Source organism: Schistocerca cancellata, chromosome 3 (assembly GCF_023864275.1).
Source record: "Schistocerca cancellata isolate TAMUIC-IGC-003103 chromosome 3, iqSchCanc2.1, whole genome shotgun sequence".
Lineage (NCBI taxonomy): Eukaryota > Metazoa > Arthropoda > Insecta > Orthoptera > Acrididae > Schistocerca > Schistocerca cancellata.
Genome location: NC_064628.1, coordinates 660,759,942 through 660,777,497, shown reverse-complemented (window position 1 = coordinate 660,777,497; position 17,556 = coordinate 660,759,942). Strand labels below are relative to the sequence as shown.

Below are 17,556 nucleotides of genomic sequence, written 5' to 3'. Positions count from 1 at the left end.
TATCATGTAATCGGAATTTAGTGGATTTCTTTTAGTACTCATGTGAATAACTTCACACTTTTCTTTATTTGGGGTCAATTGCCGCTTTTTGTGCCATACAGATATCGTATGTAAATCATTTTGCAATTCGTTTTGGTCATCTGATGATTTTACAACATGGTAAATGACAGTCATCTGCAAACAATCTAATAAGGCTACTCAGATTGTCTCCTGTATCATTAATAAAGATCAGAAACAATAGACGACCTATAACATTTCCTTGGGAATGCCGGATATTCATATTTCCTTCATGAATAGTTTAAGAGCGTTGCTAACTCCATATAAGAGTGATAGAAATCCTGAACATTTCTTGTTTCATAAAAATTTTTGTTCCAGGATGCTGAACAACTTCGGGAGGCTGGCTGATTTGGTACAATGATTGAAAGTGTTTCACGGCGTGCATTTAGTGGATCAAGTGGCACATACAATGTGCGAGCTTCGGAGCTGGCTCGTGATAGGCGCCTCAAGACCCTTAGTGCTACAGTGGTATTTCTGGATGATACTCAACATTGTTTCCAAATTGAGGTATTTATTTTTGGTGGTGTTCTTGTAAATAGAGTTGTTTAGCCAATTACTTGTCAATTTTCAGTCTTTGCACCACTGTACTGGTCTAGTACATAAAAGATTATACTGGGTGTTACAAAAAGGTACGGCCAAACTTTCAGGAAACATTCCTCACCCACAAAGAAAAGATGTTAGGTGGACATGTGTCCGGAAACGCTTAATTTCCATGTTAGAGCTCATTTTAGTTTCGTCAGTATGTACTGTACTTCCTCGATTCACCGCCAGTTGGCCCAATTCAAGGAAGGTAATGTTTACTTCGGTGCTCGTGTTGACATGTGACTCATAGCTCTTCATCAAGAATGTGGTTTTGCAGTCAGTGCAATGTTTACAAATGCGGAGTTGGCAGATGCCAATTTGATTTATGGATTAGCACGGGGCAATAGCCGTGGCGCGGTACGTTTGTATCGAGATAGATTTCCAGAACGAAGGTATCCCGATAGGAAGACGTTCGAAGCAATTGATCGACGTCTTAGGGAGCACGGAACATTCCAGCCGATGACTCGTGACTGGGGAAGACCTAGAATGACGAGGACACCTGCAATGGACGAGGCAATTCTTCGTGCAGTTGACGATAACCCTAATGTCAGCGTCAGAGAAGTTGCTACTGTACAAGGTAGCGTTGACCACATCACTGTATGGAGAGTGCTACGGGAGAACCAGTTGTTTCCGTACCATGTACAGCGTGTGCAGGCACTATCAGCAGCTGATTGGCCTCCACGGGTACACTTCTGTGAATGGCTCATCCAACAATGTGTCAATCCTCATTTCAGTGCAAATGTTCTTTTTACGGATGAGGCTTCATTCCAACGAGATCAAATTGTAAATTTTCACAACCAACATGTGTGGGCTGACGAGAATCCGCACACAATTGTGCAATCACATCATCAACACAGATTTTTCCTTGAATGTTTGGGCAGGCATTGTTGGTGATGTCTTGATTGGGCCCCATGTTCTTCCACCTATGCTCAATGGAGCACGTTATCATGATTTCATACGGGATACTCTACCTGTGCTGCTAGAACATGTGCCTTTACAAATAAGACACAACATGTGGTACATGCACGTTGGAGCTCCTGCACATTTCAGTCAAAGTGTTCGTACGCTTCTCAACAACAGATTCGGTGACCGATGGATTGGTAGAGGCGGACCAATTCCATGGCCTCCATGCTCTCCTGACCTCAGCCCTCTTGACTTTCATTTATGAGGGCATTTGAAAGCTCTTGTCTACGCAACCACGGTACCAAATGTAGAGACTCTTTGTGCTCGTATTGTGGATGGCTGTGATACAATAAGCCATTCTCCAGGGCTGCATCAGCACATCAGGGATTCCATGCGACGGAGGGTGGATGCATGTATCCTCGCTAACGGAGGACATTTTGAACATTTCCTGTAACAAAGTGTTTGAAGTCACGCTGGTACGTTCTGTTGCTGTGTGTTTCCATTCCATGATTAATGTGATTTGAAGAGAAGTAATAAAATGAGCTCTAATATGGAAAGTAAGCGTTTCCGGACACATGTCCACATAACATATTTTCTTTCTTTGTGTGTGAGGAATGTTTCCTGAAAGTTTGGCCGTACCTTTTTGTGACACCCTGTATACTATCCTAAATGTGTGAATGAAAATGACAGTCATCATTGGTGTGAGTATTAGAGGACACTGGTGTGATTATGCAGTGCAACATAGGTAGGCTTTTTTTAAACATAAAATTGACATGGATCGTAGTTTACTTGAGAGAAACTGTTGGTATTTTTCATGATAGAACTATTTTTTAACTTCCATGGCTGACATCAATGTTGTTAGGAGGTAGCCAGTTAAATTTCACATCTAGATATGAGGGCTAAAGCTTTATTTTCCCAACTATCGCAGAAACTACCATCAGACACTTCATTGATCATTCTGCATGTAACAAATAGCATTCTGCAAATCTTTAAGAAGCGTCATCCGAGTGAACACATCAATTGCTAACTGTGTGTCTTACAGTGACTGTATTTTCGCAAGATAAGTCTTTTTTTTCCCATGTGAATAGTGACATGTATTTCCTTAACTGACAATCTGCTCAATGTAGCAGGACCTACCAATACTTGCTTCCTCTGTATAGTGTCATTGTGGCATTTACGCCACACTTCAGCCCGTGTTTTATCATATTTGATTTGTTTGGTTCCTGTGTATCTTCTGTTTGTTTTTCCTCCTATGTGGTAGTGATACATACTGATAACATACCACATGTGCTTCACACATTGATGTCTGTTATTGTTAATGTGTTGGGTAAGGGTTACAAACTGCCACAGCAGGAACAAGAGATGCGCATTAAGAGATCAATCTCTAATTATACTGTTTTATGATTTTCGAGTAGTAGAAACACAGATGGTCACCAATACACAAAGGACACTTATTGTATTTTACGAACTATGATGCTGTAGACTATAGGACATACCATAATTTTTAAGCAGTTATGTTAAAAAAAATTGTTTTATGATTTTTATTATTAGACTGCAAAGCCAGACTAAAAGGAAATATCTTAGTTTATAAAAACAAAAATCCTTGATAGTTGTCCTCTTCTAGTTTTGGCCATTTTGCCTCCAGTCCCCGATTTCTTCATTTAGTCTTCCTCGGTTTTCAGTTCTTCTTTACTAGTCAGCCAATTGTGGATGGTTTTTTCTGTTGGTGGAGGGCCAAAATGCAACTCAGCTGCTCTGCAGCCTAAAGTTATGATGATCCTCGTGTACGACTGTGATGGTGTTATTCTAACGCATTACGTTGCTCCACGGCAGACTGTCAGTGCACAGTATTACTGTTCATTTTTGGAGCATTACCTGCGACCAACTTTGCGAAAGAAACGGTGACACTTTCTGCGCAACCCGCTCATCATTTTGCGCGACAATGTACGGGTGCATACAGTGCAAGCTGTGGCTGCTCTGTTCGGTCTATGGGACTGGGAAATACTGTACCATCCACCATACTCCCCGGACTTCAGTCCTTGTGACTTTGATTTGATCCCGAAGGTGAAGGAACCACCCTGTGGCATTTGCTTCAGAACTGTTCCAGAGATTTGACAGGCAGTAGACCGCTCCATTCGCACCATCAACAGAACAGGCTCTGCTAACGGTGTACTATGCCTTCCACATCGCTGGCAATGGGTTCTACACAACACTGGTGACTACTTTGAAGGACAGTAACAGGTGCAAACATGTAACGCTTTTGTATAGATTGTGAATAAATAGTTGCCACTATTTAAGTTCCAACCTTTGTACAAATGCGATTCCCCCCCCCCCCCCCCCCTCCCCCTCACTCCCCAATATTTTTTGAGAATTGTGTCTCACTAATTTGGGAAATTAGTATGTAAAAGGATTAGGAGCACCAGCCACAAGAATGTGAGGAGATTAGTCACCAATATTTACTTATTTACTTTTAGAAACAAAAGTGCATTTGGACCATAGGTATTAAAACAAAATTTACAGATTATAATTTGCCTATTATCAGTTTCAAAATTCTCAGTGTGTTTAAAATTGTGGTTGGCCTGTGACAAAAGGAACTGGCAGGCAGACTTCGGTGAGAGAGAGCTGTCTTGCATTTTTTCAGGCCATTAGTGGTGTGGCAGATGAAACACTGAGATGACTGCAGCATGTCCTTGAAGCAGCTTGAGGTCGATTGCGAGGTATGTCTGGCAGCAGCCGGAGTCTGTTGTGGTTCTGGGTTTGATAGAACTTTGGGAGAGAGTTTCACAGGATGTGATAAATGTAAAAGGTCAGCAAGGCTTGATCTGAATACTGCGAGGAGTTCCTAAGGAAGAAGCGGCCACTGGTGGTGGGATGGTTATTGATGAATATTGATACTTGAAGGGGGGAGCAGACTACCAGTAAATTAGAAAACTCTTGAGAGGTGGTTACTGGAGTGCTCTTTCAGTTGCCTGAGGAAAATGGTTTCAAATGAATTCATATTTGATGCTGTATTGTTTTAAACATTCATGTAAAGATATTTTCTTCTTTTCTTTCCTATTCTTCTCAGTAATCAAATGTTGAAGTTTTATGCAATGTGAATAGAAAGTGTAGCTGTTGTGTAACAAATGTTTCGAAGTAAAGGCATAAATAGCTATTCTCAAAAAAGTGATAAAAATCTGTTGCATATTCTCTCCATATAATGACTGAACCCAAACCTTAACATAGTTCTATGTGCAACCGCTGCCCTCTCCATTAGGAGTAACATATATCATTGAATGTGGTGTGCATACCACCCTATATCGTCACTCTTACAAAATATTCTTTTGTTAATTTTTCTTTAATATTCCTGGTTGGTATTTCTGTTTATGTAATAAATTTCAGGAACATTTTGAGTGTGTATATTTTCACAATAGAGAATTTATTTTTACTGTTTTTGAATTTCATTTCAGAAGCGATCGAAAGGTCATGTTCTCCTTGATCTGGTTTTTCAACATCTAGAGCTTATTGAGAAGGATTATTTTGGTCTCCAGTATTCTGAAAATGGAGCAGCACCAACACCCAGCAACTCTGATCTTGTGGTAAGAACAGTCACAAAAATAACTCTTAAAGAAAATAAGAAAGTTTACTAGAAGGGAAAACATATTATGAATTTGTAATCTCTCATAATTCATTTTAGTATATCTAAGTGACAGTTACAATATTAGTGTTTAATGCTAAAAAAAGTTGAGACAGAGGAAGAAGATACACCAAAATATGCCTGATATCACCGTTGTAATTTTTTTAATGAATGCGAAGTGAATGTTGTGCACAACCTACTCTTCAGTAACTGCCAAATAAAAGTTGAGAGGAAATATTTGACAGTTAATGAAGAGGGGTCACCATGTATCACTGGTCTTCCTGGCAACTGTGATGGAGTATTTGCCTGCAAGAAGTATGATTTGTTTGGGATTGGTTGTGGACCTGAGCATGACAGCTGTTTCAACAATTATTAAAATAGCATAATTGGAGACTGCTAAGGGGGAGGTTACCATGAGAAAAAGATTGAATAATCAACGAAAGGATAACGTTCTAAGAGTCGGGGCGTGGAATGTCAGAAGCTTGAATGTGGTATGGAAACAAGAAAATCTGAAAAGGGAAATGCAAAGGCTCAATCTAGATATATTAGGGGTCAGTGAAGTGAAGTGGAAGGAAGACAAGGATTTCTGATCAGATGAGTATCGGGTAATATCAACAGCAGCAGAAAATGGTATAACAGGTGTAGGATTCGTTATGAATAGGAAGGTTGGGCAGAGGGTGTGTTACTGTGAACAGTTCAGTGACCGGGTTGTTCTAATCAGAATCGACAGCAGACCAACACCGACAACGATAGTTCAGGTATACATGCCGATGTCGCAAGCTGAAGATGAACAGATAGAGAAAGTGTATGAGGATATTGAAAGGGTAATGCAGTATGTAAAGGGGGATGAAAATCTAATAGTCATGGGTGACTGGAATGCAGTTGTAGGGGAAGGAGTAGAAGAAAAGGTTACAGGAGAATATGGGCTTGGGACAAGGAATGAAAGAGGAGAAAGACTAATTCAGTTCTGTAACAAGTTTCAGCTAGTAATAGCGAATACCCTGTTGAAGAATCACAAGAGGAGGAGGTATACTTGGAAAAGGCCGGGAGATACGGGAAGATTTCAATTAGATTACATCATGGTCAGACAGAGATTCCGAAATCAGGTACTGGATTGTAAGGCGTACCCAGGAGCAAATATAGACTCAGATCACAATATAGTAGTGATGAAGAGTAGGCTGAAGTTAGACATTAGTCAGGAAGAATCAATACGCAAAGAAGTGGGATACGGAAGTACTAAGGAATGACGAGATACGTTTGAAATTCTCTAATGCTATAGATACAGCAATAAGGAATTGCGCAGTAGGCAGTACAGTTGAAGACGAATGGACATCTCTAAAAAGGGCCATCACAGAAGTTGGGAAGGAAAACATAGGTACAAAGAAGGTAGCTGCGAAGAAACCATGGGTAACAGAAGAAATACTTCAGTTGATTGATGAAAGGAGGAAGTACAAACATGTTCCGGGAAAATCAGGAATACAGAAATAAAAGTCGCTGGGGAATGAAATAAATAGGAAGTGCAGGGAAGCTAAGACGAAATGGCTGCAGGAAAAATGTGAAGGCATCGAAAAAGATATGATTGTCAGAAGGACAGACTCAGCATACAGAAAAGTCAAAACAACCTTTGGTGACATTAAAAGCAATGGTGGTAACATTAAGAGTGCAACGGCAATTCCACTGTTAAATGCAGAGGAGAGAGCAGATAGGTGGAAAGAATACATTGAAAGACTCTATGAGGGTAAAGATTTATCTGATGTGATGGAAGAAGAAACAGGAGTCGATTTAGAAGGGATAGGGGATCCAGTATTAGAATCGGAATTTAAAAGAGCTTTGGAGGACTTACGGTCAAATAAGGCAGAAGGGATAGATAACATTCCATCAGAATTTCTAAAATCATTGGGGGAAGTGGCAACAAAACGACTGTTCACGTTGGTGTGTAGAATGAGTCTGGCGATATACCATCTGACTTTCGGAAAAGCATCATCCACACAATTCCGAAGACGGCAAGAGCTGACAAGTGCGAGAATTATCGCAGAATCAGCTTAACAGCTCATGCATCGAAGCTGCTTACAAGAATAATATACAGAAGACTGGAAAAGAAAATTGAGAATGCGCTAGGTGACGATCAGTTTGGCTTTAGGAAAAGTAAAGGGACGAGAGAGGCAATTCTGACGTTACGGCTAATAATGGAAGCTAGGCTAAAGAAAAATCAAGACACTTTCATATCAGCGCACACTCCGCTGCAGAGTGAAAATCTCATTCTGGCACTTTCATAGGATTTGTCGACCTGGAAAAGCGTTCGACAATATAAAATGGTGCAAGTTGTTCGAGATTCTGAAAAAGTAGGGGTAAGCTGTAGGGAGAGACGGGTCATATACAGTATGTACAACAACCAAGAGGGAATAATAAGAGTGGACGATCAAGAACGAAGTGCTCGTATTAAGAAGGGTGTAAGACAAGGCTGTAGCCTTTCACCCCTACTCTTCAATCTGTACATCGAGGAAGCAATGATGGAAATAAAAGAAAGGTTCAGGAGTGGAATTAAAATACAAGGAGAAAGGATATCAATGATATGATTCGCTGATGACATTGCTATCCTGAGTGAAAGTGAAGAAGAATTAAATGATCTGCTGAACGGAATGAACAGTCTAATGAGTACACAGTATGGTTTGAGAGTAAATCGGAGAAAGATGAAGGTAATGAGAAGTAGTAGAAATGAGAACAGCGAGAAACTTAACATCAGGGTTGATGGTCACGAAGTCAATGAAGTTAAAGAATTCTGCTACCTAGGCAGTAAAATAACCAATGACGGACGGAGCAAGGAGGACATCAAAATCAGACTCACTATGGCAAAAAAGGCATTTCTGGCCAAGAGAAGTCTACTAATATCAAATACCGGCCTTAATTTGAGGAAGAAATTTCTGAGGATGTACGTCTGGAGTACAGCATTGTATGGTAGTGAAACATGGGCTGTGGGAAAACCGGAACGGAAGAGAATCGAAGCATTTGAGATGTGGTGCTATAGACGAATGTTGAAAATTAGGTGGACTGATAAGGTAAGGAATGAGGAGGTTCTACGCAGAATCGGAGAGGAAAGGAATATGTGGAAAACACTGATAAGGAGAAGGGACAGGATGATAGGACATCTGCTAAGACATGAGGGAATGACTTCCATGGTACTAGAGGGAGCTGTAGAGGGCAAAAACTGTAGAGGAAGACAGAGATTGGAATACGTCAAGCAAATAATTGAGGACGTAGGTTGCAAGTGCTACTCTGAGATGAAGAGGTTAGCACAGGAAAGGAATTCGTGGCGGGCCGCATCAAACCAGTCAGTAGACTGATGACAAAAAAAAAAAAAAAAAAAAATTGGAGAGGACAGAGGGATCAAAAGTGAGGCAGGTTTAAAGGTGGGGAAATTGTGTAAGATTTCTAGGAGTTGGTTGATGGAGTTAAAAAATGGTACAAGACAAATCTGATATTGACATTGGGATTTTGGTGGTCATTGTAATGAATTGCCAAAAGAAATAGTGCTAATGTAGATATATAGTGATGGAAAATGATGTTTTGATTTCAGTGTGGTTGAATTATGGTGTAGAAGTAAAAGTGAGACAGTTGGCCAAGAATGAATGTTCTGATGAATTTGTTTCTTTTGGCCTGTTCCAAGTGTCACCTACCGTGACATTGACCTCGCGTAACTTATTGTCATTATATCTAAACTAAAGACTGGTTTTATGCAACTCTTCATGCTAATTATACTGCGTAAGTCTCATAAGTTATGCATAACTGCAGCACTCTACATGCATTTGAACTTGCTTGCTGTAATTAGGCCTTAGTCTCTTTACTTACAATCTCTCCCCAACTTTCACTCCATTACCAAATTAACTATTCTTCGGTGTCACAGTATATGTGCTTTCAACCAATCCATTCTTTTAGTCAAGTTATGCCATAAATTTATTTTCACTCTGGTTCATTTCAGTTCTTCTTCACTAATTCCTTTATCTACCCATATAATCTTCAGTGGTGTTCCGTTCGCCATACTGTCCACATCACTTATCATTCCATAAAAGTTTCTGTCTATACTAAATCCAGTAACAAAAAAATTACCTCCACTTTGACAGCTGTGACACACACACACACACACACACACACACACACACACACACACACACACACACATTTATATATTTTCATAGCCACATTTGTGGAAAGGATGAAGAAAATTTGAGTGTTGAGAACAAGTACTTTAGATCTGTGATTTGTTTGTATAACACCTAGCTGTGCACCTCCTGTGGATGGGCATGAAACCAGTAAAGAATAATAAAATAAGTTGTTATATTAATAGTGACTGTTCGCTGCAATTATGAATTAGTAAAATGCCACTTGTAATACTCAAAGCTGTTTTATATGTTTTTAGACAGTAAATTACACAAAGCAAAAATAAGAAGTCACTAATAGAAACATTTCCTTTATAGCGTTGGCTTGATCCTTCAAAGCCAGTGAAGAAGCAAATAAGAAACAGTGAGTATTAAAATTTATGTACTGTCGTTAAAAAGTATCAAAGGCTAGAAAGCAGTTGAACTTACGTGTGGTGTAGGAGGCCGCCTTATGTACCAGAGTTTGAAATGTGGAACATGGACAGCTAGGGTAGGCCTGAGAGATGTTGTAGTCAGGAGTAAAACTCATGTGCTTTCAGACTATAGAAGTAGTACCTTTGAGAGGAAAAGTGAGCTAGAATATAAAAAAAATAATGGAAGTAAGTTTGCTATGTATCATGGAATGTTATTAGCATTTTGGCTCTTAATAATTTGTTTTTGTATGTGACTATTAACCTGAAGCTTTTTGTCTCCAGTTGGAGATGTATTTCCCAGCCAACAATAATATATACTTCTTTTTTGTTTTTCTGCTTTGTGCTCCTTGAAAAGCTGCCAAAATTTTATTGTTGGTTACTTCAGTTGTTCTTGTTCCAGTTTTTCTGTTCCACACATTGTATTATATTGCCATTATTTTTGGTTACCCATTATTCATCCATATTCATTGATTTATTCATTCATTGCACAAACAGAAAGACAGGGAAGGCATCACTTGAATTGAAACTGTGTCTAAGTAAATATATGCATACAGATTTAATATTTGCTGTATCACATAATTATGACCTCGAAGACAGAATCTTGTGCAAATCAAAAAGTAAAACTACAAGTATTTGTTTCTCAAAAACCTGCAACTGATGCAAAAATGTTACTATTGTAGATTCAAATAATATTGGACCAGGCCTTCACACTCACCTTGGGCTTCACTTCAGTGGTCTTGGAAAGAATCATTTGTGCATTCATTACACTGAGGTGACAAGTTGGGGGATAGTGATGTGCACATATACAAATGGCGATAGTATCACATATACCAGGTGTAAAAGGGCAGTGTATTGGTGGAGCTTTCATTTGTACTCAGGTGATTCATGTGAAAAGGTTTCTGACAATGTTATGGTCACACAATGGGACTTAAGTCTTCGAACGCAGACTGGTAGTTGGAGCTAGATGCATTGGATATTCCATTTCAGAAATCATTTGGGAATTCAATACTCCAATATCAACAATGTCAAGAGTGTGCTGATGGTTTCACTTACCTGGAGACCATTTGCAACCATTCATGGACTTAAGCTCCCAAACAACAATGAAACTTTCATGGATGCCAATATGCCATGTCAGAAAAATCTGGACAGTTAAAATGACTTGATTTGGCCACCCAGATTGCCCAAAATGAATCCCACCAAACATTTATGGGGCATAATTAAGAGGGCAGTTTGTGCACAAAATCCTGCACGGGTAACATCTTCGCTGTTACGGATGGCTGTATAGGCAACATGGCTCAGTATTTCTGCAACTACCAACGACTTGTTGAGTCCATGCCACATCGAGTTGATGCATTACACCAGGCAAAAGGAAGTCCAACAGGATTAAATGTGTAACAACTCCTGAACCTAAATGCGCTAGTCAACTGACGCTTCTCTCTGTATTTTCTATCAAAATGTACAATCTATAAAAAGTTAATTCTGGAAATCCAGTAGTACTGCTTAAGTGAACTTAAGAATGTATATGTTTGTGCAGTATGGAACATTGACTTAAAGCTGGTTAGCTTACAGTAACTCATATTACAGATTATAATAGTGGCTCATACTATAGCAGAATTTTCAGCAGACTTGGTGGCTGCTTGATGTTTGGTAAGGAAGCTACCCAGTTCGGCTAAAATACACACACACACACACACACACACACACACACACACACACACACACACAAATAAAAAAAACTAATTGCCTACATAAATGTTGGGAAACACTTTGAGCATTATGTTCCAGAGATTAGGCAACAAAACCAAATCTTTCTACAGGGCACCAGGTCGTAATTTGTCAGCATTTCAGGATAAATTGGAGCAAGCTGTGAACTTCTACAGAACCTACTGCAACACAATTATATTGTGTGGGGATGTTAATGTAAACTTTATAGCTGTGTTAAGTGACTCCGTTGACTGAAATAATCTACTGAGTACATTCTCTATATGGAACATGATCAATTTGCATATGATTGTAACACCTACATCCTGCAGCTTAATTGAAGCCATATTTATTAATCCTGTGTCTACACAAGAGCTCACTTTGTGACACTTGTCCAGTGGGCTTTCTGACTGTGAAGATATCATCCTTAAAAACACACATACAAGATAAACAAACCCCATTGCCGCAGAACACGTACATTAGATGTATCAACAGCTTAATGTTAATTAGGTGCTGTATAGTAAAACACCTAAGGAATGGGACCTGGTAAATTGTTTGTGAGGATGATACTTGGAGGAAAGCAAAAATAATTGTTGGGAATCTGCCACTATTTTAACATAGCCTTCCTTTCACAAGACACACAGAACAACCTGTGAGAAACGGTGGCTACAAAGGATGGACTGCCAACAGAATAATCACTTCCTGTGTCAGACACAGAGTGGAACTAACAGTAATCCAAATTTCCAAAGATACTTTAAGAACTATAAAAATAAGTTCCCTCAACAATGTCATATCAGAAGCAAAGCAATCTCAAACTATGGGTATATTATTAACTCAAATGATGTGTAAAGCTCTTGCCAGAGTTACTGTAGAAATCGATCAGACAGGCTCACCAGAATACTTTCAGCTAAATGAAACAAGAATTTCATATGCAAAACAGTTGAATGAACTGTTTAACTTGCTGTTGTCAAAGATAGCTTATGATCTCTCATCAGGAATCATTGTATCAGTAGAATCATACAGAACTTTTCCCAACATAAGACAGGTTGTTTTTCCTGATCCCAGTAACTGAACAATAAGAATTAAAATCGTAAGAGCCCACAACATCATTTTTCTCATCTGGAGTTGACAGTATTTAAATTTTTTAAAATGAATATTTCTGTGGAGATTGTGTGCCTACATGTCATGTGATTAACAGCTTAATAAGCAGAGGATGTTTCCGTGAAGTTCTAATGGCTTTAATCCCATTGTTAAAAAGGCAAACAGTCATGATGTCAGAATTCATCCTCATGTTTCCACATGCCCAGCTGTATCTAATCAAGAAAGTAATATTCAATTTAATAACAGCATTCTTAGCCCAACAGCTTAACATAAAAATATTTATATCAATACCTTACACAAGCAGCAAGACACATTAGCGCATAATTTAATAAAAGAGGAACAAGTTGAATCTGTTAGTTGAAATCCCAAAGGATAATGTTGCTCAAAATAGACTGATTTCAACTTTGATGTAAATCCATTTTATTTTTCAGAAATGCACATTGTATGTGAGCGGTGGCCACATAAAAACAACTCAATGGATAACTAGTTGTTCGTATGTGTCAGCAGTGCAAAATTTGGAAGTATTTTGTGCAAGCATAGCTTTTACAACCAACAGAATGCAATAAATAATTAAGTACATCAGTGCAATGAACTCCAGAAAACCTAAACTCACTCTCAACATTTGTTAGCATAAGCTTTATCATCCTCAGTGAATCTAAATCTCATAGTCATCTATGCTGTTCCAACTAAATCAATTAGTCCATCACAACGTAAATCCATTAAACCACTAGCCCTTTCAAATTCACAACTGCAATGACATACAATAAAAACTAAAGTCATTCATCTGTGATCTTGTCACTAACTAAACTGCCTGTAGATTCAAATCAGAGTTTTGAGATTTACAAACTGTTGCACATGCCCAAGATTATGCTAAGTTTCGCTTCACGCCCAAAACTTTACCAACTCCAGATGAAACAAAGACAGAAATACCTCCCCAGAAACTGCAGACCCAAGACAACAGACAAAAAACCATGAACTCTGTCCTGCACACTTCTTTAGAGGTTGTCACATGACCATTCCTCAGTTCAGTGTAGATACTGTTATCCTGACCACTATTCATAATTTTTATTATCATTTCATGTAAATACTAGTGATAAAACATATAGAAGGTCTCTGCGGTCAGTTTGCAATCTCTTAATAAAGTTACTTGTGCTTTACTTCAGCAGCTTTAAATATATCGTGAAGATATTAATTGGCACCCAGCACTCAAGTCAAAACATTGACTTGACCTATTTTATAAATCCCAAATATAATTACACTACTGGCCATTAAAATTGCTACACCAAGAGGAAATGCAGATGATAAACTGGTACTCATTGGACAAATATATTATACTAGAACTGACATGTGATTACATTTTCATGCAATTTGGGTGCATAGATCCTGAGAAATCAGTACCCAGAACAACTATCTCTGGCCGTAATAACGGCCTTGATACGCCTGGGCATTGAGTCAAACAGAGCTTGGATGGCGTGTACAGGTACAGCTGCCCATGCAGCTTCAACACGATACCACAGTTCATCAAAAGTAGTGACTGGCATATTATGACGAGCCAGTTGCTCGGCCTCCATTGACCAGATGTTTTCAGTTGGTGAGAGATCTGGAGAATGTGCTGGCCAGGGCAGCAGTTGAACATTTTCTGTATCCAGAATAGCCTATACAGGACCTGCAACATGCATACGTGCATTATCCTGCTGAAATGTAGGGTTTTGCAGGGATCGAATGAAGGGTAGAGCCACGGGTCATAGAGCCACAGGTCGTAACACATCTGAAATGTAATGTCCACTGTTCAAAGTGCCGTCAATGCGAACAAGAGGTGAGTGAGACATGTAACCAATGGCACCCCATACCATCACGCCGCATGATACGCCAGTATGGCGATGACGAATACACACTTCCAATGTGCGTTCACCGTGATGTCGCCAAACACGGATGTGACCATCATGATGCTGTAAACAGAACCTGTATTCATCTGAAAAAAAATGAAGTTTTGCCATTCGTGCACCCAGGTTCGTCGTTGAGTACACCATCGCAGGCACTCCTGTCTATGATGCAGTGTCAAGGGTAACCGCAGCCATGGTCTCAGAGCTGATAGTCCATGCTGCTACAAACGTCGTCGAACTGTTCTGTTGACTCAGGGATCGAGATGTGGCTGCATGAGCTGTTACAGCCGTGCGGATAAGATGCCTGTCATCTTGACTGCTAGTGATACGAGGCCGTTGGGATCCAGCACGGCGTTCCGTATTACCCTCCTGAACCCACCGATTCCGTATTCTACTAACAGTCATTGGATCTCGACCAAGGCGAGCAGCAATGTCATGCTACGATAAACCGCAATCGCGTTAGGCTACAATCTGACCTTTATCAAAGTCGAAAGGTGATGGTATGCATTGCTCCTCCTTACACGAGGCATCACAACAATGTTTTACCAGGCAACGCCGGTCAACTGCTGTTTGTGTATGAGAAATCGGTTGGAAACTTTCCTCATGTCAGCAAGTTGTATGTGTCGCCACCGGCACAAACCTTGTGTGAATGCTCTGAAAAGCTAATCATTTGCATATCACAGTATTTTCTTCCTGTCGATTAAATTTCGCGTCTGTAGCACGTCATCTTTGTGGTGTAGCAATTTTAATGGCCAGTAATGTAAATATACATCGAAAGTTATCAGATCATTAAAGAAGGGAACTCGTGCTGATAAGATCATTTGTTTCTCTGTGGAGGATTCCATAGTTATGGTACTTTTAACATAAATAAACTAAATTGTTTATAACATTTTTGCATGTTTGTTTACTTAGAAAAGTGATCTATTCATTATATTGCTGTGATTATACCTCTTTCATCAGTGTGTCGTAAGTGACTTTTGTGATGGGTTCAGTTGTTAGGAGTTGTTATAAACAATAACTGTAATAATAACAATAATTTTTAACTATTAAAGCTTCAAATATGGATTTATGTTTAGTGAGCTTCTCCCATTACTTTGGTTCCAAACATGTCATTGGTTTCTTTCTTGTGTGTTTATAAGGTATTTTACATATTTTTATTAAAATTACAGTAGTGATGACATACAAAGTCATAGGCCCCTCCATCTTAGGTTATCCTGCAACCATGCCACTGGAACACACCCCTCTTTCCGCCTGAGAAAACCCAGATGCCTGCTGGGCCTCATGGCTTCCTAGCTGCCTTTACCTGTACTCAGCTCACCTGCCACAGTCTGTTTGTCAGCTGGTCACCCCAACATACATCCACGCCAGCTCTCAGCCGACCTGTCAGATTTAGTCTGTCTTGTGGCAATCAAACCAGCTGCTTGTAATGTTAAAAGTGCAAGGAAACTAAGGTGAAATGGCTACAGGCAAAATGTGAAGAAATTGAAAAAGAAACAGTCGTCTGAAGAGCAGATTCAGCGTATAGGAAAGTCATAACAGTCTCCAGTGAAATTAAAAGCAAGGTGTCAATGTTAACAGCATAGGAGAAATACTGCTGTTAAACGCAGAGGAGAGAGTAGAAAGGTGGAAAATCTGTGAGAGGGCCAGAAACTCCTTGTTTATGTGATATAAAAAGAAATAGAAGCAAATTTCAAAGACATAGGGGTTAACTGTTAAGTCAGTTTGACAGAGATTTGGAGGACTGGTGATCAAATAAATGGTAGCTGCAGATGATATCCCTTCAGAATTTGTAATATCATTGGGGAAATGGCAACCAAATAACTATTCACGTTGGTGTGTGGAATCATGACTCTATAGAAATACCATCAGACTTTGGAAAAATATCACCTACACATCTACAGTTACCATTACCAGCTCGTAAATCCATGTTACTGATGAGAAAAATATACAAAGAATGGAAAACAAAATTAAGGATATGTTAGATGATGATCAGTTTGGCTATAGGAAAGTGTAACAAACACTTGATAAAGGAAGCAAGACTTAAGAAAAATAAAGACATTGTCTTAGGATTTGTCGACCTAGTAAAATCATTTGACAATGTAAAATGATGCATGATGTCTGAAAGTTTAAGAAAAATGGGTGTGAGCTACAGAGAAAGACAGATAATGTGCAATACACACAGGAACCAAGACGGAACAATATGAGTGTAAGAGCAAGACCAAAGTGCTAGGTTTAAAAAGGGTGTACGATAAGGATGTAGTCTTTCACCTCTACTCTTCAATCTACACGTATAAGAAGCAATGATGTAAATAAACAAAGGTTCAAGAGTGGGATAAAAATTCAGGGTGAAAGGATACCAATGACAAGATTTTCTGATGACATCAGTATCTTTCAGTGAAAGTGAGGACGAATTACAGGGCGTAATGAATGATATGAACAATTCCTGAGCACAGAATGTAGATTGAGAGTAAACTGAAGAAAGACGAAAGTAATGAGAAGTAGCAGAAATGAGAATAACGAGAAGTTTAATATCAAAATTGATGATCATGAAGTAGATGAAGTGAAGGAATTCGGCTATGTTGGAAGCAAACTAACCCATGACAGACAAAGAAAGACGGACATAAGAGACAGACTAGCACAGGTGAAGGTGGTGTTCCTGGCTGAAAGGAGTGTATTCTCGTCAAACATCGGACATTATGTGAGGAATTGGTTCGTGAGAATGTGTATGTGGAGCACAGCATTGTATCGAAATGAATCATGGACTTTGAGAAAAAATGGGAAAGAAGGGGGACTGTTTGATGTGTACTGTAAAATTAAAAAAGGATTTTGAAAATTTGTAGGATGTTGAAATTAGGTTGACTGGTAAGGAATGAATAGATCCAAAACATAATCACAAAAAAAATGTGGAAAAAATTGACATCAAGAAGGGACAGGATGATAGGACATGTGTTAAGACTGCAGGAAATAACTTCCATAGTACTATAGGGAACTATAGAAAGTAAAAACTGTGGGAGAAGACAGATTGCAATGTATTCAACAAATAATTGAGGACATTGGGTTTTAAGTGCTAATCTGTGATGAAGGGGTGGGAAGAGTTGGTGGGCCACATCAAACCAGTCAGTAAACTGATGGGCAAAAAACTAACA

General features: G+C 39.2%; 1 protein-coding gene across 4 annotated transcripts in view; it reads left to right on the top strand.

The window, feature by feature from the left end:
• LOC126175633 (tyrosine-protein phosphatase non-receptor type 4) overlaps positions 1 to 17,556 on the top strand; it is a 171,935-nt gene that overhangs the window by 43,819 nt on the left and 110,560 nt on the right. For all 4 annotated transcript variants that reach the window (XM_049922520.1, XM_049922522.1, XM_049922521.1 and 1 more), the window contains 3 exons: positions 376 to 564; positions 4,992 to 5,120; positions 9,631 to 9,676. In XM_049922520.1, the coding sequence (XP_049778477.1) occupies positions 415 to 564; positions 4,992 to 5,120; positions 9,631 to 9,676 (325 nt within the window). In that variant the 5' untranslated portion in view covers positions 376 to 414. The remainder of the gene's footprint in view (positions 1 to 375; positions 565 to 4,991; positions 5,121 to 9,630; positions 9,677 to 17,556) is intronic.